The sequence below is a fragment of the Fusarium fujikuroi genome, chromosome FFUJ_chr01 (assembly GCF_900079805.1).
Source record: "Fusarium fujikuroi IMI 58289 draft genome, chromosome FFUJ_chr01".
Taxonomy (NCBI): domain Eukaryota; kingdom Fungi; phylum Ascomycota; class Sordariomycetes; order Hypocreales; family Nectriaceae; genus Fusarium; species Fusarium fujikuroi.
Window position 1 is genome coordinate 5846911 of NC_036622.1, and position 20976 is coordinate 5867886.

General features: G+C 49.6%; 6 protein-coding genes; 3 read left to right on the forward strand and 3 right to left on the reverse strand.

Moving 5' to 3' along the window:
• Positions 1-401: 401 nt before the first annotated feature.
• FFUJ_00260 (related to integral membrane protein PTH11) lies at positions 402-1782 on the forward strand (the record flags this gene model as incomplete). XM_023573491.1 has 5 exons in its annotated part: positions 402-533; positions 597-823; positions 879-1113; positions 1161-1274; positions 1327-1782. 5 exons carry the CDS (start codon positions 402-404, stop codon positions 1780-1782), a joined length of 1164 nt encoding a protein of 387 aa, XP_023425204.1.
• A 1664-nt stretch (positions 1783-3446) lies between these two features.
• On the reverse strand, positions 3447-5593 carry FFUJ_00259 (uncharacterized protein; the record flags this gene model as incomplete). XM_023573492.1 has 5 exons in its annotated part: positions 3447-3791; positions 3838-4204; positions 4261-4831; positions 4877-5496; positions 5562-5593. The coding sequence occupies 5 exons, from the start codon at positions 5591-5593 to the stop codon at positions 3447-3449; spliced, it is 1935 nt and encodes a 644-aa protein (XP_023425205.1).
• A 763-nt stretch (positions 5594-6356) lies between these two features.
• FFUJ_00258 (related to monocarboxylate transporter 2) lies at positions 6357-7809 on the forward strand (the record flags this gene model as incomplete). XM_023573493.1 has 3 exons in its annotated part: positions 6357-6537; positions 6588-6685; positions 6733-7809. The coding sequence occupies 3 exons, from the start codon at positions 6357-6359 to the stop codon at positions 7807-7809; spliced, it is 1356 nt and encodes a 451-aa protein (XP_023425462.1).
• A 3109-nt stretch (positions 7810-10918) lies between these two features.
• FFUJ_00257 (related to acetylhydrolase) lies at positions 10919-12439 on the forward strand (the record flags this gene model as incomplete). The annotated part of the gene is made up of 1 exon (XM_023573494.1): positions 10919-12439. One exon carries the CDS (start codon positions 10919-10921, stop codon positions 12437-12439), a length of 1521 nt encoding a protein of 506 aa, XP_023425206.1.
• Positions 12440-12759: 320 nt separating this feature from the next.
• On the reverse strand, positions 12760-15864 carry FFUJ_00256 (uncharacterized protein; the record flags this gene model as incomplete). The annotated part of the gene is made up of 1 exon (XM_023573496.1): positions 12760-15864. One exon carries the CDS (start codon positions 15862-15864, stop codon positions 12760-12762), a length of 3105 nt encoding a protein of 1034 aa, XP_023425463.1.
• A 603-nt stretch (positions 15865-16467) lies between these two features.
• On the reverse strand, positions 16468-18114 carry FFUJ_00255 (probable subtilisin-like serine protease; the record flags this gene model as incomplete). XM_023573497.1 has 2 exons in its annotated part: positions 16468-17697; positions 17749-18114. The coding sequence occupies 2 exons, from the start codon at positions 18112-18114 to the stop codon at positions 16468-16470; spliced, it is 1596 nt and encodes a 531-aa protein (XP_023425207.1).
• Positions 18115-20976: the final 2862 nt, after the last annotated feature.

Consider the following 20976-nt stretch of genomic DNA (forward strand, 5'->3'; position numbering starts at 1 on the left):
CTTCCACCAGCTCCTTGCCATTGCATGATTAGTACAGGCAGATCAATGCCGGATATGATGATTGCTCCGTGTAGCGAACCTGGCACGCCATGCTATACTTGCGATCTGCAGGGGCTGCGGAGCCGCACGGTTCAGCGAGCTATGCCTGAATTAATGATCTTAGCAGTCTTAGCAGGAGTTTTAGAAGGATGCGGTAGAAGGGAATGCAACTTTAATGTCATAGCAGACTTGTCAGATGCAGGTTTTTCGGCACTGCTGCCGTCGGTAGTGGCGAGGCGTGATTTCACTTTAATAGACTTGGCCTGTCACCTGCGTCCGTGTTGTGTTTTGTTCTTGTCATCTCTAACTTTTTTTGCTTTTGCGTTCGGCTCACAGATCTTGGTCCCAGAGACTCGGTAACCATGGGTATCGAGGAACAGTTCATCCTCCTCTCATTGGGGCTCATCACCATTGGAGTGAGAATGGGCGTGCGAATCCGACAGATTGGGTTTGGGGGATGGCAGTTGGATGATTACCTGATGCCCATCACTGGTGTAAGTGGCGCAATCACCCGCAGATGCAAGACGCACGGGACCGTTTATTGACCTGTCTTGTAGCTTATCTTCACTGCAGAGACAGTTGCGGCGTATCTCGTCGGTGCCAAGTTCCAGGGCCTGACGAATAGTTACATGACGGATCAAGAACGCGCCGACATCGATATGAACGGGCAAGAACATTATAATCGGGTTTGGGGATCCAAGATTCAGGTCATAGGCTGGTCCTTTTATGCTTGCATTCTCTGGTGTCTCAAGTTTTGCGTCACTGCGTTCTATGGACGTCTTACGTATGTTGTTGTTGTTGTTGTCTGTGGTGGTGAGGATGTTGGCTGACATTTGCAGTTCTGGATTGACGCATCTCAAGACTCGAGTGACGATCGCATATATTATTCTCGGTATCTCATACGCTGTTGTTGCGCTTACAATTTTGCTGTCTTGTCAGCCTTTTCATCACTTTTGGCAAGTTTCGCCAGACCCTGGGCTACTCTGTCAACCGACCAAGTCACCAGCTTATGTGTTGGTCGTTGTTATTCCCAACATCTTGACGGACATCTACCTTCTTTCCATTCCGCTGCCTGTAAGTCATGCCCTCAGTTCCATGATGATCAGATCTGACCTCTGCAGCTTCTCTGGGGCGTCAACATTAGTTTGCGGCGCAGACTCACGCTCATGCTGCTCTTCAGTGGTGCCCTCTTCATCATGATGGCGGGTACAATTCGCGCCGTGACAATTCTCACAGTAAGTCGAACAAGGTCTGGTCTACAAAAGTGCATTCACTGACAAATACCAGGCCGGTCCAAATGGCGCAGTCGCAGGAAGTCAATGGGCATGTCGCGAAACCTTTGTCGCAATAATCGTCACAAACCTGCCCATAATCCAACCCCTCATCCGCAAAGGCGCCAGCATGATCGGTCTCAGCGTGCTCTTCAGCCGCGGCACAAAATCCGCATCGCAGAGCCACCAGCTCCGCAGCAGCGAAATGGGCGGGAGCCGGTTCAACACTAGCCGCCGCCGCGGACCTGGTAGCTCGCACCCGCTAGCGACGGTTCCCCAGACCACGGCCTGGGCCAGCGACGAGCACATCCTCCCTGACGCTGGGAAACCTGCTGGGGCTGGGGGTGGTATCGTGGTTGCGCAGGAGATCAGCGTGCAGTCTGAGGTCACCACGGAGGATGATCGTGGGAGGAGGAGGGGGCCCGAGGGGAACGACTGGGGGTACAAGACGAGTGTGTCAAGGAGTCCATAAGGGTATGCTTGGCTCGGCTTGACTTGGCTTGGGCATCAATGCAACGATAGGCTACGTTTGGGAACAGGGAAAAGGGATCTAGCGCTGGAATTAGAGACGGGAGTAACTTTGGCCCGCAAGGACTTGTTCTTTTCTATACCTATACTATAACAAACAATTAATGCTAATGCAAAAAGACCTTCTCGAACACTGACTGACCTGTGTGCTGAACACATTGCGTCGCAATTTGTTTGGAAAATAATCCACTGTAAGTGGATTTGATGAGCACTCGTAAGACCGCGGAGACCCGGATGATCGACATCCGGTGGATGGAGCTAATACACAGGGATCAAGGTTTTAGCGTATCTTCAGCGGCATGTTTCGTCAGTTATTATAAACCCCTGCCATATCACCACAGGAAAAAAGGAGAGTAGGAAAGTTCCGAATTTCCGAGGGTCGTACTGCTTGAGGAGTCTTGAAGATCAATCTACAGATTGGATAACCGAGGTACACTCTTTTTGTCAATGCTATAACTCATATCAATCCAGCACAGTGAATAATACAGTGGTTACTTGAATCAAGCTAAAGCTAGTCTCCGAGTCCAGTGCAACTAAACTGGTGGCCGTTGAAGGATCCCATGTCTAACGGCAAAACACAACAGGAAGGAGACCGTTCCACGATGTTTTAAGCGACGGTCAAGCTTAGTTTGGGGTAGTATGGGGGCATCGTGATACAGATATAGGTGAGATATACCTCTGAACCTTGGTAATAGCCCGGAGGTTAGCAGGATCTGCATGTAACGTTTTATTGTCCGCATGAACTAAATCTCAGGACGAGTTAAATCTCCGTAGAGCTATTGAAACGGGTTATAACACTTCGGTATATTTCTGTTCGGGGTGATCGCTGCGTATTTCTCAATATGACATGTCTTGGCCATATTATGCACTTTTGACCAGCTTCTGACTTCAATGCCATTTCGGTATGTCTCATTTCCAACTCGTCATGTCACAGGTTCAAAGGTTCTGCTGGCCCGTGATGCTATAAAAGGCTTCTTATACTGCCATGACTCGGTGTCCTCGTACGATATCGCCCCTTCGATTCAGAACTTCCCATTCTGCAACTGAGATGTAACCCTCCACCGACTGCAAAGTTTCGGCTCCGCTTTCTTTTCGGGTACCTTGCTACGAAGCCTTGTTGCCCTATAGCTACCGCAAAACTACCGATTCGCTCAACTGAATTATACAACAGGCTTCTTAAGATAGGGTTTCCGAATCTAAAATTGGTTTCAACGGACATTCATCTTGGAAGCAAGGGCATAGTTGGACAGGCTAACGGCTAGATGTTCTGCGGATCTGTGTGAAGGGTTCTGAATTTTGTTTCTTCCTGTCGAATCATGCAACAAGTGCTGATATCTTAGTATCCTGGCTGTTGTTGTCTCTACCGCTGTCTTCGCCGTGGGAGAGAACAATAACATGAGACTAGATTTGGTGATAGATCCGTGGCATTCGGTACAAGCCAGTCTCGTGTATTTTCCCCAAAACGCCATAACTTCATGCGGAATACTTACAGACCCTGTCCTTGACCTCTACATGGAGGAAGGTAGTAGACACCCATTCAAACCGGCCTCCATTCCGAATGAACCCATTGCTGCCCTTCTAACTATAATGCCATACTCATTCCCCAGATTATAGCTCACGCATACCGTTCCACAAATTGCCAACATCCGTAAACTCCACCTCCTGCAACATAGACCACCAATTCGGAAACGGATCCGGCACCGAAGCATTAACAGCCGCGCCCATATTACTAGCCACCTGAACTTGGCTTGCTACAGTCTCTTCTTCACGCCTTGCCGAGTTTCGATCTGCATGGCTGATCTGCTGCAGATGCTGATCCGACCTATCGACAATTCGATACTCATGAATCGATTGATGAAGAGTTTCAAAGTCGGCTCTTGATCTTCCACGGTAACGCCCTGCGTCTTCGGTTGCTCTCTTGTACAAGAGTGATGAGTTCTGAATCGTTTTGATCTGTTCCGTTAGCTTTAGACTCATGAATAGAGGGGATAGGCCTTACCCAGCCTCCTGCCAGTTCCCAAGCGTTCTGGAATTCTTCCAAATACTCTAGTCCCCAGTTCATAAGCTGTTCGGCTTTTGAGCTTCGATTGAGATTCATCCTGGGAAATCGAAATACGTAGAGATTGAGAAAACAGGCGGTGAAAGCGCAAAACCCGGAGAAAGGAGTCATTAGTGGAATTCCGCACTCGGATGCCTCTTGGAGAAGAGATGCTATCTGTTCAGCTGCGTTGAAGAGTTCCCTGGCGCTTTCGTCCCACCAGCCCGGTGGTGCTTCGGCTTCCAGAAGGGGAGGGTCTACTGGCCCTCTTGGGGTCAAGTCAGCAGTTGGTAGGAAGGGGAAGTACTCTCTATGAAGCATGATCGTGCTAGAGAATCGTCAGAATTCTATCGTTACCATTGATCCGGAATTTCGGCTTCTCACCTCAAGTAGTACAGCATGTTCAAGTAAATAAACGACTCCCCATGTCCCAACGTCATATGCACCACGACGCTATGCTGCGGATAGCAGAGTCTCTCGTGCTGACTCTTCCTCCATTGTTCGAGTCTATCTCGACACTGAGACCATGCCGACCCGGGAACCCATGGACAATTCTCAGGTGCACACATGCCCGGTGCACAACGCCCATTGTTAAAGACAAACGACATAGCTTGAGCGTAAATGTCGAAACCAGTTGCAATCGTCTCAAAGCTTTGTGCTAGTCCAGATAAATCACCAGTGCAGATATGGTCTAATGAAGCTCCGTCAAAGCCGAATGCAAAGTCGGTGTAGTTCAGTGGACGAGGGACTTTGAGCTTGTGCATCTCGGACATTGGAAGCATACGCGGGTTATACGTTCCTGAGTTGATGGTACAGTCCATGATGAAGCACGCCCAGTATGTTCTTGCTTCTACAGCTATGGCCATGACGTCTGTGTCGTTGTTTTGAGACATGTCGAGGGGGTGAGGGCTGACTCGGGAGCTATGAAGTGACTGCATGATGCGTATTGCAATCCCTTCATGACATCAGCAAAGTTCGTTTGAGTGTAGAAAGAACTTACCGCAGTGCATCCAAGCTTTGTGATACTCTCTCACTCCCCATTCATACAGCGTCAAGATAAGCAAGGCCTGAACGACTTGGACCTTTGGTGGTTGAAGAATAGCATCAGACAAAGTACTCCAAGCATACGAAGCATAGCACTCGCTACTCTTTAAGCTCCTCAGCCAGTCCCCCGTGACAATGGAGCATTGCTTTCTTGTAATAGCAAGTATTGTAGCTAGCAAGGCCTTGCTCTCCTTGGACCGAGCAGTTTGATACTCCTTGATAAAAGCAGATGCCTGCAGTATCCTCAGCTCGGGAAATTTGGCAGTGAAGATATTCAAAGCTTTGAGGATAATCCCAATTGGTAAGCGGGCGAGATGCTCATCTACAGTATCAGACGCATGATATGAAGTCGTCTGTCTTGACGAGACAGGACTCGGTATAGGCTGGAATCCCGGCGTGCTCGATATCACCGATATATCATCCCTCGGCGTCAAACTTGCTTCATTCTGCGCTCTCCTCACAGCTTTCTTTGTAGATCTCACAACGGGTCTTGTGATTTCGCAGCCCGACGTTCCGAGGCGTTGGCAGCGTTGACAAGGTGCACTCCCCGTGTGAACGCATTTGACCTTTGCTTTTCTTCATAACACCTACTTAGCCATACAGTTCTATGGTCAAAGGCAAAGAGACTATGGGGATCTTACCGGCAATGCTCGCAGGATAAACTGGACCGCATGGTTCTGGATATGGCGGGAATGGATGGGGTGTCGGCTTTGGAATGGGTGGAGGGCGAATAAAATTGAGACTCCGGTTTTCGGATCTCGGGTTTGGTGGAGGAGTTTACGGTGGGGATTGGGATGACCGACTTCCGATCATCAACTGGCCTGAGACTTTAAAGAGTCTACCAAGTTTATCGTGAATGATCCTGACTCACTCTGGGATACTCTCGTCTTATAGGAGTATCCCCCATAGCCTACCCGAATAAGAGTCTCAAGTCTTCATGCTACCCTCACAACGCCGCCCATTCACCTGAATCCCAGATGAAGCAACTCAGCATTTCAGTAAGAGATAACACCGATATTATCAGTATAGATGGATTGGACATTGCAATATCTAAGTATCCTAAAATCTTACTAGAAGTTTCTATCGACAATGTATTCCTGCTTCACCATCAAGGGTCTCTCTATACAACAAGTTTTGGTTCCATTACAAAAAAGCACTCTTCATGAGTCAGTCAGAGAAACAAAGAATTAAATAAAAACTCAACACACAGTATCCTCAACTACATCGCAAGATAAAATCTTATAAAATGTCACAACAAGCTCTCCAAATTGTAGTCCACGCCCCAGCTCCACTCCGAAAGCCACCCGAAGTGTCAATGTCAGATCAAGGGCGCGCCGATCATCGGCCAACTTTAATCCTCATCTCTATAAGAAAATTTAATCCCCGAATATCAAAGCCAAGAAACCCCCAAACATTGGGATTCTAATCTAAGAACCATGAGCCAAACCTCAATTGAGCTGCGTCAAGACCCCGGCCGTGAAGAGGGCTTTGCTTCTTCAGGTCTTGACCTCACGAGCACTCACGAAAATGAAGTTTCTTCTCTCCCGCCGGTAGATGGCGGGAAGGATGCTTGGTTATTCTTGGCGGCTTCTTTTATGGTTGAGGCTCTTACATGGGGTGAGTTGAGCTGCCACTTATCGATGTACATCAACTGACTGACTGTATAGGCTTCCCTTTTGCGTTTGGTGTATTCCAAGACTACTACAGTACCAATGCCCCCTTTGAAGGTTCCTCAGCCATCGCCGTCATCGGTACTTGTGCAATGGTATGCCCTATCACCTCCTCTCTATCACCATCTGCTCACATCCACAGGGTATTATGTATCTCGGTCTTCCTTTCACAATGAGCCTCCAACGTCTCTACCCAAGACAAAGCCGCTGGTCTCCCATGATCGGCCTCTTCATAATGTGCATCGCCCTCGCCCTAAGCTCATTCTCACAAAACACAACTCATCTCATTCTCACCCAAGGCGTCCTCTACGCCATCGGTGGTTCCATCTCGTACTGTCCTTGTATTCTTTACATGGACGAATGGTTCGCCAAGCGTAAGGGCTTTGCGTTTGGGATAATGTGGTCTGGGACAGGCCTCGCGGGCTTTGCGTTGCCGCTTCTCTTTGAAAAGTTTCTTTACGAATACGGGTTTCGTACTACGTTGAGAATTTGGGCGGTTTCTCTGTTCTTGTTGACGTTGCCGTTGGCGTACTTCATCAAGCCGCGGTTGCCGTACTCTGCGACAAGACATATCAATCCTCTCAAGTTGGGCTTTGCTTTGAGGCGAAACTTTTTGCTTCATCAACTGGCTAACATTGCTCAAGCGCTGGGCTTCTTCTTGCCTGGGATTTATCTGCCGTCGTACGCTCGGACTGCTCTTGGTGCTGGATCCTTTGCATCTGCTCTTACGGTTCTGCTCGTCAACGTCGCTTCAGTCTTTGGCTGCGTCGCCATGGGCGCTCTCACGGATCGATTACACGTTACAGACTGCTTCATGATTTCAGCAGCCGGTACAACACTGAGCACATTTCTCCTCTGGGGCTTGTCAACAAGCTTGCCCATCCTGTATGTCTTCTGCATCTTCTACGGCATCTTCGCCGGTTCATACACATCAGCCTGGACAGGTATCATGCAAATGGTATCATCAACACCTTCCAACACCCGCACCAGCGGAACATCATTTGATCCCGCCATGGTACTAGGCGTCCTCTCAGCAGGACGGGGGATAGGAAACATAGCGTCTGGCCCGCTAAGTGGAGCGTTAATAAAGGGAATGCCGTGGCAGGGCCAAGCAGCAGGTGGATACGGAACGGGCTATGGCACGCTGATTGTATTTACCGGTGCCACGGCATTGGCCAGCGGCGCGACATTTGTCTTTAGAAGGGTTGGATGGATGTGAAGGCCAAATTCCAGGATCATCGATCTATAGGCTTAAAAAGTACCACGCACCATTAGAAATCTGATTCCTAAATGCCTGACTCGGCAGATGAAATAGCCCTCAACCTAAATCGAGAAAGCCTTGGGATTGTTCGGAGGCATGCCAATGGCAGGGTCCAACTGACACGACTAGCCTGGCTTTGACACTAGAAAACGGAGTCGATGAAGTGCTTATGACACAATACTTATGCGAGTCTTTCGGTGAGCCACTCGGCCGAAATGGTTTCTAGACTGCGTTCTTTTTCTGCTAACCCAGGATGGGATCGTTGATGAGTAGGCAATTCGATACTGACACATTTATATATCTAATCGCTCACGTCCTTTCTTTCTCAGATGAGGAGACGTTTCTCTTTACATATACCTCTTCGGACGATCATCAAAATATATAAATATGGCCCTTCCAGCAGATCACGCGACATCAACGGCCCGTAGCCAAGACTACAAGACTGAAAACGCAGCCCTCAAGTCAAAGACCAGCTCCTTACAAAACGAGATTCAAGAAATACAAGCTTTGCTTGACAGTCACAAACATTGCAGCAAATACCCTCATATCACCACAACAGCAATGAATTCAAAAGCGGAAGAAGCAGCATCTCTCAAGTGCTCAGCTTGAGGGAAACAACGTAAGAATGAGCAATGCAGGAGATTGAGATTATTGCTGACTAGGTGTCTCAGTTTTGTGTTCCACTGAAACGGGTACGTAATATGGAGGTGCAGGCTGACGGGAGGGGCTGAGATCGGATCGACGGGATTAATTTGGGAGGGCATTGATACCAATGGCTTGGAATTTAGAATGACGACAGAATACCACGGATGACACGGAGTAATAGCGAGCATGATACCTTTATTTTGTCCGTCTCTTCTTTAAATATGCCTCACACCTTTTCTTTTTCTTTTCGTTCCTTGCAGTAAAATCGTGTCACTATTGTCGCATGTCGTTCAGCTCAGGTTGCATCCAAGAGACGGGGTACATATGATCGCTTAGAGAATTCACCTACGTCGCACCCGATCTGGAGTACGTAATTTCTTGGCACGCGATAGAGTGCGAGAGTCTCTTGTCGATCGCCGATGCCTTATCCCGAGAGCTGGTAAAATAAGCCGAGATCTGGTGGAGATGGTAATATATTATCCGTAGGGTCAGCCTCGGGGAGCAAGAAAACACCAGGCCTTTAATATAAGGTGTTAAATTAAAGGTAGTAAAGAGTCCCCTAAGCTTAGGCTATATTTGCCCAAGTAATTTTATTGCTTAGGGTCAAGGTCCTCAATTTTCTTTCCTCCCTAGGTCAGGTCATATCATGCCATCCAGTCTTTCACAGCCATGTCGATCAGCCCCAGATTAATCCAACGTCTTTCTTATTCTACAGGGCGGAGATTATTTTTGAGTTTATGAATCGAGGGGGTTTCAGAAGTGACAGGTGACACGCTGCAAGCTATGTGCATCATCACTCTCGCAGTGCTACACTATGTGTTGTACGCGCCCATTTGACGCGAACAACCAGGGTGTCGGATCGACATGCTCAACTTGAGTTTCTCACATGTCTATGCGTGGCGGGGTATAATTGGACGTTTTGATCGTCGACAGGGTTTCTTGAACTTTGTGAGATAGCTAAACGAGGTATTTACGAGCAACACTTCATGTCGCTGCGCCGTTCCCGGGGACTGCGGCCTCACTTTTGATTCCCTGCTCTCGGTCAGATGAGTGATTTGAATTATGAATACGTCAAGTGCATTTACTGCAGCATCATTGTGTCATCAGCATGATCTGGGTTTCTGACGGCAGCTGTGAGTCTGTGACCATCTCGGGGTTCTAAAGACATAGTCCCCGCGTGTGTCTAGCCAATAGACGTTTGAAGGGGTGTTCAAGATATACTAAGGCTTACATATGCAAATATTGTGTACGTATCATTTATAGTAGTCCAGCTCAGGGTAGTTATCATTACTTTCTCGGCAACAGTCTTCGTTTCCAGGTCGATATGGCTGGGAGGGCTAGGACGCATTTCATACACGTTTCGCTCAATCAGAACCTCGACCATAGCTGAGATATTGAGGGTATTCCAAAATCTGTCCTCGGCCATCATCATTGCAATATATTTCTTAGTACCTCAATAATCCGGTCAGCTCTTTCTTCGACACCTGGTCATGCTTGCTAACTCGGCTCTCACTTTTTGGTCAGTTTCTAAAATCAGTACTAGTTAGATGTTACAAAAGGTATTATTTCAATCAACTACAAGTTTGAAACGAGATTCCATATCGCAGCTGGTGTTGTTCAACTCCGTCCATCTAAATATTGGACCGGTGTAACCGGGAGCAGACTGCGAGCCGAACTGAGGCATTAAATCTCATGGCCTCTTCAGCAATCACTACCCCAATATGATGTCTGACTCTATTAATTATTTCTCACATGAAATACCATTGCAGAAGTGTTGCTGTTTGTGTGGATAAGTGATGTGAGTCGGTTGAGTATGAACGGCCTGACAGTGAAGCAACTCTATTGATCTTGCAACAGGTTCATAATGACCACTTCCACCAATTACTTCCATCTTTGCTTTACTATGGACATTTATCCCAGCAATGTCTCATGTTTCTTTTGGTCATTGAATTACAGACTGATCATGGGAATCGTAGGTCAGTGTGATTTGTCCTTATATACTGTATTCAACACTGTACTCGGTGATCGGTCTTCATGATAGGTATGTTAGCAGACGTGTACTACAAAACCATTTCCCATCACTAAAGATCCTATAATTCATCACAGCTAGTCATGTTCTGAATGTCAAGATACTCCTTAAAGTCTATCGTCTCTATCGTTGATGAATAATCCCCCTCTCTAATCGATAAGTTAAATGCCGAATGCTACGAGACCCGCTTGCGTCATCGCCGCCCTCATCACTCACTAACAAGAAACACTCACTCAACGCATCACCTCACTTCACTTCACAACCCTCATCACCAACCTCCTCCTCCTCCCTCAAGAAATGCCACAGTCTCAAAACCCAATCGACCTCGAACTCAACCGCCTCAACTCCCCCTTCTCAGACGCCTCAGACTCCGACCCGGATCTTCCGCTAACAATGGATCCACCAACGCCTAAACCGCGCTGGCTCAATCCCCGACCTTCCAGCATCTTCACACGCATCACAACCTCTTTACAACCCTTCGCGCAATATCTCAGGCACATTTTCCGTCCGAGATTAACGTGGCGATATGTCGCGTGTTCTGTTATCGGCGTCTACGTGCTTTACTGCTTTGTAACATGGCAGCCGTTCTTCTCGTCGCGATTACCGGCTTATTCGGGTCCCCATGACGTAGGGGCCGTTGATCTGGAGATTCCGCTTGAGAAACCGAAGCGTTTGTCTGAGACGCTGCTGAAGAGCACGAAGAAGCCGGCGTTTGAGGTTGAGAGTGTGCTGTTTACCGTGTATTACCCTGCTGTTAAGGGCACCAGGTCAAAGGGTGCGCTACATTCTTGGGTGCCGAAACCGCTGAGTCTTACAGCGGAGGGATATGCGCGCGCCGCGGGGGTGAACAACTTCATCATCCGACCCATCTTCACATTTGCGCTGTGGGTTCTCGTGGGCAGTATCACGATTCCCGCCAAAGTAGACGTCCCGCTCTTAGGATCTGACGGGGAGAAGTTTCCAGTCATGGTGTTTTCGCACGGGTCTGTGAGTTCGAGAACGGACTACACGCATTATCTCGGTGAACTCGCCAGTCGGGGTCACGTCATCGCTGCGCTTGAACATCGCGATGGAAGTTGTCCCGGTAGTATGGTCCAGATCAAGAACAAGAAGGACAGGCCTGTGTTCCTCTTGAAGGAAAGCGATCTCATTTCCGAGCCGCCTATGAACGATACGTTGCTCAAGAAAGAGCAGCTTGCGTTTCGCACGGAGGAGATCATGCAGGCTATTCGAGTCCTGAAGGATGTCAATGACGGTAAGGGCAAGGATATCTTCGCCTCGAGCTCCCGTGGCGAAGGCAGCACATTGGATGGATGGAAGGATCGGTTGGACTTCAAGCATCTAACCATCAACGGCCATTCTTACGGCGCAACAGGCGCTCTCCAGGCCCTCAAAACAGCCAACACCACCGCTGCAAATCCCGCCATCGGCGGCATCGCTCTCGACCCTGGCAAATCCAGCGGTCAACTCAACACCAACATCCCCGTGCCTCTCCTCGTCGTACACTCCAACTCCTGGTCCAAAACCCACAGTATCTTCTTCGGCCGTCCTCACTTCGACACAGTTCTCGAGCTCGTCCGTGGCGTGCGCGACAAAGTCGGTTCAGCATGGTTTCTCACCAGCATTGGAACAGCCCATCCCAGTGTGACCGATGCACCCCTTCTACAGCCTTTACTGCTCAACTTTGCAACTGGCGCTACGGCGGATGTGAAGAAGGCGTTGGGGGAGTATGTCAAAGTCACGATGGACTTTTTGGAGTTTACAAAGACGAACAAAGAGAATGGCGTGCTGGATGAGGCGGTTACGCATGAGAAGTACGGGGAGTGGGTTAGCAAGGAGAGGGAGAAGAGTTTTCCTAAGGAATATGCCAAGTATTGGGAGGTCCACGTCTGTCCACTCGATCAGGATAAGTAGGCACTAATATTAATACACATTCTCTTTCATATCATCCAAACTTCACGTCAAATGCATTCCCGATGCCTGGATTGACCCCGTGACACAAGTATCCGGCCTCAATTAATGCTATACAGTTTGTGGGATCTTTTTGCAATATTGTGTCGATGAGCTTTCGTCTAAAGACATGTTTTGATACGGGGGGGAACCTGCAGTCAATGACTCCTCAGCTAAGATATATACAAGAGTATTGATGCCCTGCTGCTGCATAACTGTCCACTCCTTCACTAAACATTACTCTTCCCATACCGGGTTACTTCAACGACTTGCACATGTGGCATTCAAAGAAATGCCGCTGGTGAACTGCCAAATCCACTACTTCTACCATCTCCTTGGTTCCGCCGGCTACTCAAAAACAGGTCTACCATCGTCTTGCTGCCCATCGCTTGAGCATCAGACTCTCGATCCCTCATCATGTCTCCTGGCTGTCTCTGTATTGTCTGAGCTCTGATCGGATACTTCAGGCCAGAGTCTCCTCGAAGAGCAGGTGATCCGGTTCTAGGAGGTTGGATATTTGTAAGAGCACGAACCCCCGGGCTTGACTTGGTTGGTGAGCCTTGCCAACCAGTGACTCGTATCCGGGACCGCCTCTTGTTGATAGATTCCTCCGGGGTCGAATTGAGACGCCCTATTGTATTTAGTGATCGCATTCGCGGTATCTCCTTCACCAAACCTTTGTCTGGAATGTACCCTCTTGAGCCGACACTTGGCAGAGATGGCACCGCTCGCAACGTGCTCCTTGGCGGTATAGATGGGGGCCGCTCCTTGGTGTAAGTATTGGCTTTGTAACTCGGTGCTGCATTCTCGTCGTATCCTATCAAGACTTGACGCGTTGATCTTGTCGGACTGCCTCCACCTTGAAAGGTTTGCGCGTTGCCCTTGACGTTGCTCAGAGGACTGCGATTCGTTGCCGCATCCTTCGCAGGTGCGAAGTGCTCAGGCGTTGAGCCTATAGAAGCGTTTTCTCTAACATGGCCCAGTGTTGGAAGTACGTCGTTCCATTTCTCTCGCTTTGTGGGTGTCAAAGGTACTTCGAGCTGTGACACTTTTGAGCTAAGCCAGGTCTTCCATTCTACAGAACTCGCTGTAGATGTATCTCGTTGGTGTTGACGGCGTGATAGTCTGGCAGGAACCTCTGGCGGTGATACGGTATCATTATAGATGCAGGTCTCATTCTGTCCCATGGTGTTCTCCGAAGCTGAATGCACCGGATTTGCATCATCGCCTGTACAAGAGTAAACACTTTCTGCATCCCCCACTTGCAACTCCTTCCCTGAAGATGGGCTGCTCCCTTGACGCGTCGGGAGGCACAAGGTCGATAGCGAATGTAGATACCTTGATCCCTGAAAAGCGTCTTGTTCATCTTCAGAGTTCATCTGGCTTGCTCTTAGAGCGCGACGATAAGGACTTGGGGAGCGGAACGACTGACAAGAAGGACTTGCGAAAAATGCAGAGCTCCTTTGGGTGATCGTCCTGTGTGGTTCCAGGCCCTGGAGTAGAACACTAGTACGCTCGCTTTCAGAGTGAGTCCTATTGTCGCTCCAATCCAATGCAGCCGTGTGTTCGACTGTAGATGCGTGGCCGGCTTCGGGCTGGTGCTTGTTCTCGTGCTCGGGGACCTCAGTGGCTAAGCTTGAACTTCGAGAAGAATGACCTCCGTTGTCCCTGAAAACGTTATCATCAGGCCGAACGCACCGAATGGTGGAGCAATCCCATTGTCTGTTGGTGCATTGACCATCACTATCTCCGGTGTTCGTTCCTCTGGATTTGACAGAGCCTGGCTGAGACTGCAAGGCCCAATCCGTCGGCTCCTTGCGTGCAAGTCGCTCCATAAGGGCTGAGTAGACACGTTCGCTGTCAACCGACATGTCTGCAATCATGTCTCTAGTTTGCTGCTCCAGGTATTCGATCGATCGAACTGATGAAGGAATATGCGTACCATTCTCTTTGATCACAGAGAGGCGCTGCCTCTCCCAGTCTCCAAGAGTCCCATGGCTTGTCACTGTATTTGTCATCGAGTTCGTCCAGCTGGTGACGCGAGACTTGTCATCTGGAATATGCTGGTCGCCGTCTCCAAAGCTTTCAACACTGCCTTTGCGAGACCTGAGCTGTTGGTTGGACGGTACGTCGTGCAGAGAAGGCACATGCGATGTAACCTGAAACATGGATGCTTCTTCGGTCGACTCAGCATCCCTAATCTGCAAGCAACTTTCTGCATCCGAATCCTTTTCCACCGCGCCTTGTTCGTGTTCGTGCTGGTCTGAGTCCTCGGAACTCTTTCCTCTGCCAAACAGCCCTCGCAGTCGGGATCTGAGCCCATGAGATACCTTGCGCGCCGTCTTTCGGATGCCTCTCTGCTTTGAACTGGAGATAGTAGAAAGGGCTGAGACTGCCGTGTTGTTGCTGCTATTGCGCATCGACTTCCGGAAGGGAGAGCCTTCGCTTTGTGTGTGCTTTGGGCGTAGCAAAGAAGACGATTGACTCTTTTTCGCATCTTGTTCTTGTATCTGTCGGAATCTCTCTCTAGCAAGTTGAACTGCCAGATCATGATCATCAGCATGGCTGCTTGACCGTGACGCCGCCAGCCGTCGCCGGGTTTTGAGGAAGCTCATTGATGTAGAAGCTCTGAGACTCGCATTGGGGGGCATCGCAGCCTTTAGCTGTTCATTTTCGCTGTTCGCAGGCAGACGTCGAGAAACTGTAGGTTGCTGGCGAGTCCTTGCAGACCAAGTCTTACTAGAAATTGTCCCTGTCTCTGCATGCGAGGAAGTCACCATTGACCGGGACTTCCTAACCTTTTTGTAGGACACATCCATCGAAGCAGCATCTTCTTCTGGGTGGTAACACGAATCGGGTGGCTGCAGCGTCTCTAGGTAACGTCGGGTAAGAGAGAAGTTATCTGGTCGTTCGTTATGGAACGACAGCGTGGATGAGGGTCTGGCATTAGCTTTCCCGAAAGCATGGATCGCGGAAGTTGCTTTTGTCGGAGAATCTCTTCCACCATTCGCTCTCGATGCAAAATTTCTGCGTGGGTGAGCTGACGGCCCGGTAAAGCGAACGCTTTTCTTGCGAGCGATGTTTGAACTGCCATGGCCACTCAGAGCACTGTCAGTCCGCTCCGGGCTGTGTCTGATGACGCTGCCAGTGCCATCACTCCTGTCGGGATAGAAGCTCGCAGGGTCCCGTGGGAGTGGCATTCCCTCACTACTATCCCTATCTTGAGCTCGTTGATACGAGACTACAGCAGCGATGTTGGCATCTCGTTCAGCCCTGGCAGGATTGATGGATTCAAGATCGCGCATGGGACTGCGGGTGACAGAGTTGGTCGATTTGCTTCGACTCAGCGGACGGCGATTCTTCTTTCGAGAGCTGTTACGTCGCAGCATTTCTCATAAATGTTCGGATCTGCAACTGCAAATAAGAGTTTGGTATAAATGAAGGCTGACTGTAGACACGAAAACAACAATATGAAGGATAGAGTGATGCCTTGTTGGTAATGGCATCATATGAATAGGTAGCACGAGAGACAGACATGGCAAAGAATGACTCGACACACTTGAGGTAAACATGAGGAAGGAACGGGAGAGCATTTGTATCGTTTGAAGATGGAAGGAACTATTCGCAGGTGAGCAACAACGAAAGAGCGTTAACTCTGGCACAAGCACCTCCAAAGCACCTACCCTCCCTCAGGTGCCCGCCGTATCGGCGATGGTCAGATAACAACACGCACATGAACAGCACACAAAGCAAACGTCACGACGCAGAAAATTGATCATGTAATAAGGAGATGTATTGTAATTGAGCAAGCCTAAATTTAGCCTGCCCCGTGGACTAACCCATGCATCCAAGCGCACAATGTGATGACAACTGGTCATCTAGAAGAGCAAGCGCCCCTATCAATGTCATGTAACCCAAACGAAAATACCCATAACAATCCGTAATCCCAACATAATGTGTACCCAATGCACCCAGTGATAAGATTATAGATCTTACAGGTTGAGCTCCTTAAGGAACTCCTCAAGCTCCTCATCGACGAGCTCGTGGATCTTCTTGGAGAACTTCTCGGCCTTGGAGCCAAGCTCCTTGGCACCAGTGGTCAGCTTACCAGAGACGAGGTTGACCTCCTGCTCGACAGCGTGCTTGATCTCCTCGACGCGAGAAGAGGGAGCAGCCTTGACCTTGTAGCTACCAGCCTCAACAATCTTCTTGTAGTCGCTGCAGCCACCACCGTTCCAGGCGAGCAGGTTGGGGGTGTCGGAGGGAATGTCGGAGAGAGCATCCTCAGTGGCGACGGAGATAAGGTTCTCCTTGAGCTTCTTGGGAGTGATGGAAGCAAGGGCGTACTCGGAGTCCTCAGCGGGCTGAAGAGAGAGGTAGTAGGCGAGGAGACCAGCAATGTGGGGAGAGGCCATGGAGGTACCAGAGATGGTGTTGACGGCGTACTTGGATCCGATCCAGGTAGACTGAATGTTCAGACCGGGAGCGAAGATGTCAGTGCACTTTCCGTAGTTGGAGAAGTAGGCACGGCTGTCATCAAGAGCAGAGGCACCGACGGTGACGGGCTCAGAAGCAGCAGCGGGGGAGTAGTTGCAGGCATCAGCGTTGTCGTTACCAGCGGCGACAGCAAAGTGAATACCAGTGCGGACGGCAGCGTTGACGGCAGCATCGAGAGCCTGGGTCTTACCACCACCAAGAGACATGTTGGCGACGGAGCCCTTGAAGCCCTTTCGCTTGCCGTCCTTGGCCTTCTTCTTCTGCTCGAGATGGCTGGTGGCAGCGAACTCAACACCCTTGACAACGTCGGACATGGATCCAGAGCCGTTAGATCGGAGGACCTTGACGGCATAGACGTTGGCCTTCTTGGCAACACCGTACTTCTTACCGGCGACAGTACCCGAGCAGTGAGTACCGTGACCGTTGCCATCCTCATCGGCATCGCCAGAGGGAATCGTCTTACCCCAGTGGGCACGGCCCTCGAAGTCGACGTGGTCGACATTGGTACCAGTGTCAACAATGTAGGCATCGACACCCTCACCACCATCGGAAGAGTAGAGGTACTTGTTGAAGGTACCGAAGTTGAGGGTGTTGCGGTGGGAGATACGGGCAAGACCCCAAGGAGCCTGTCGCTCGGTCTCACCGTCGCACTTGTCCTCTGTGATCATGTTCTGGGAAACAGGGACCATGGTGTGGACAAGAGTGTCTCGCTCAATGAACTCGACCTGGTTGATGTTAGCTACTAATGATCATGAGGCATAATCGGAGATACTTACGTCAGGGTGGTTTCGGACCTTCTCGATCATGGACTCGTCAAAGTGGCCAGCATAGCCCTTGAAGGCATCACCGATGTCAAAGGTGTGCTTCAAGCCAGAGAAGGTCTTGTCTGTGAAAGGAATGGAGCGCTTTCGCAGCTCGAGGCGCTCAGTCTCGCCTTGCTTGTGTGTGTCCTGAACCCACATGTGATGGTCGCTGGCAGCGGCATGATCAACATGGTCCTTGAACTTGATGATGTACGAGTCTGGGATGGTCTCGGCATCGATGGAGCTCAGGATGGGAGCGGCCTTGTCGTGGACTGTGCCGACGCTGAAGGAGGCAGCGCTGGCGACAGCCGCCATAGAGAGGGTGAGAGCGGACTTCATGGTGACGATAGGCGCAATGACGAAGCTGAAGCGACAAAGCTTGTGTTTGGTCTACCTGCGACTCAAAGACAGAAAACAAATGGACAAACTGATGTCCTCGACCGTCTGAATAGATGGAATCAGACGAGATCGATACTTCAAAGGATGGGGAGAGAGATGATGGATATGGATGAGATGATGAAAGGAAGAAGAAGCGATGGCGGCAGCACCTGGGGTAGATAAGCAAAGCACGAGCAGCGTGCGACAGCTCCAGTGTTGCCTCAGCGGGCCTGGGGGACCCGGCAGGAGGGTGTGACGCATCCATCGCTAGGATGGGCGATAACACAGTGGCTGAGGACCGAATATGGTTTAGCGCACGTGCTAGAGGACCAATGGCCGTCACCGAGGCAATGCGATAACGGCACCTGTTTGGGCCAGGTACCTCTTAGCTCTCATGACGGGCCGTGTGAGAGTTTGGCCATGCACTGAGTTCAGAAGGCCGAGGCGGGCTACAGTTCAGCCGTCTTGACCCGAGGAATGGTCATGATGAAGATGAGGAGCCTGTCATGGTCGTTTCTACTGAGATTCAAGGAGATGCAGCGATTATGCAAACACCTATTCACCGCTTCTGATCGTTTGAGAGTCAACTGATGGCGAGTGATTGCCTCATGTTGACGAAGGCTGACAACCCGGTCGTGTTTGTCCGCCTCGTTTCGAGTCATGGCTCATGGATAGGCTCTCGGTAACGAGAGCGAACACGACATCACTGTACTCAAGGTTGAGAGCAAGATTTACTTCTCAAGCATGCTTATTCGTTGACGATTCAACCTTTTCATCAAACTTCACAGGTTATCATGTGTCCTTTCCATTATGTTCCCGGCTCGTATCTTCATCTCAACGGAGTATTGGCTCCTCAAGGCTGATCCATTACAGTTACTCAGCCATAAACAGATACAGTTCATCATGAATACGGAAGCTCCCTCACACTGTGCTACCTCAGGCAGATCAAAGTATCCTGCTCGCGCCGAAACCAAGATCCACCCAGACAGGGTGAGCTTCAACAAGTCAGGTACCTTCCAGTTTGCGGTGTTTGCAGCCAAAAACAGGTGTCTCTCTACCCAGTGCTAAAACGCAGAATGCGGGGAGGAACTTGGCTCCGATTGGTCTCCACTGACCTAATCCGCCTGATCCATCGAGTCAGACGACGTCCCTGGCACGTGCCCAGTGTAGCATGCCCATGTCTCAATTCAAGCGCTGTTCGCTCCAAGCCAACGCCGGCAGCGCCTCACCATCCCAGTCCGTTCCCAGGGATAAAGTGACCTTTTGTCTTGGGGAGATTCGATTCCTTGGAAAGACAACACGGCAGAGTAGACGTCATGATTCACTATGCGAAATTGATAAGCCATTTCACGGTATCCATTCATCATCTCACCAGGCACCCAGAACATCCGGGGCTTAACGTTGGCCAGTGCTTTGCTCTCTGTCAATGCACGCCAGGCACCTTGAGCTCCAAGCTCGGGTGAGGTACATACGCATGCGTAGCGCGACTGCATCTAGTACATAGCTCTCGGGGAGCTCTCCACTCTCAAGTATCAGCAGCAATTTGTTATCTCGCTGGCTCAGATAACGCCATTAAGCAGCACTTGTAGCTCATCCTAGGCGTCGGACGACCGAGCTGCTCAACAAATTGTCTGATTATCAATTCTTTGTCCAGTAGATAAGCTGATGCCTACCTGTTTGAGATAAGGATTAACGGATCTCGGAACATCTATGGTTTCAATTATCCCATGATCGACAAAGCTCCTGATCTATTTATGATGATGATTAGCTACCATTTTACTCCATAAATACACTAAGTTTTGTGACTTAAGTTAATGCTTAGGCGAAAGCAACACAGAAGTCAGATGCCTTTTTACATGTATTAAATCGGCATTGTTTTTTTAAAGTCCATGGCTCTATAGCCCGCCTTGCTTATAGATGCATGCACCCTGGAGCTGAGCAGCAAGACCCTGATTTGAGGCCAATGTCGCATTCGAAGCATGTTGCCCAGCCTATCGTAAACAGCCAGATTAATTGTCTGGGAACATTTATGCAGAGTATTTACGGCTGCGCATTGTTTGTCTTATTCTAAGCTTCATGATGTTTCCCGTGTTCATCGTATTCTTGATTTCGCAGCATCTTCTATATAACAAGCAGTCAGCAAGATCTGTATATTTAATGCAGGGCCAGTCTTCAAAGTGACACGAAAAGGCCATAATTTACATAGATATGTATTCCAATTTTACAAAGAAATAGCAGGACCAGTGGTTACACAACTTCATGGCATCTGCATGACATGCTACATGTTCGTACGAGCTACCCTGAACCAAATATCGACGTCACCGAGACAGGGCGTTTCAAACAAGACAATGTCTCGAGTATCAACACCATTATATTCAAAATTCACGATGAGTGGACCGATGTAGTTGATCTTTTTCAAAATCCTCACATTGAAACCCTCCTTCTTATGCAGGTGTGGAGGTAGGGAGGTTTCCATCAGGTGCACGCGTTCATGTCACTCCAACATCGTGACTCGAGCTTCGTCAGCTCGGGCGATCCGCTCAAAAGTAGTGGCACTGACTGGAGTGAGGGGCCGCCTTCGCCACAGCCAAGCCACACCTCCAAGGCTGACCCCGAGTTACAGTATTGAGCACAGGTAGTCCAGGCTCCAGTCGTGACCGTTTGTTTCAAGACACCTTCGCTAATTTTCAGCTTCAAAGTCTGTTGGACGAGTCTGAGTCCCGATACCTCCCGCCGATCTTCCTCACAAATCGCCGAGTCCCGTGGTCGTGTTCTGTGCGCTGTCCTTCCTCTGCAAGAGAGCTTCATGCGCCCCGCGCTGGT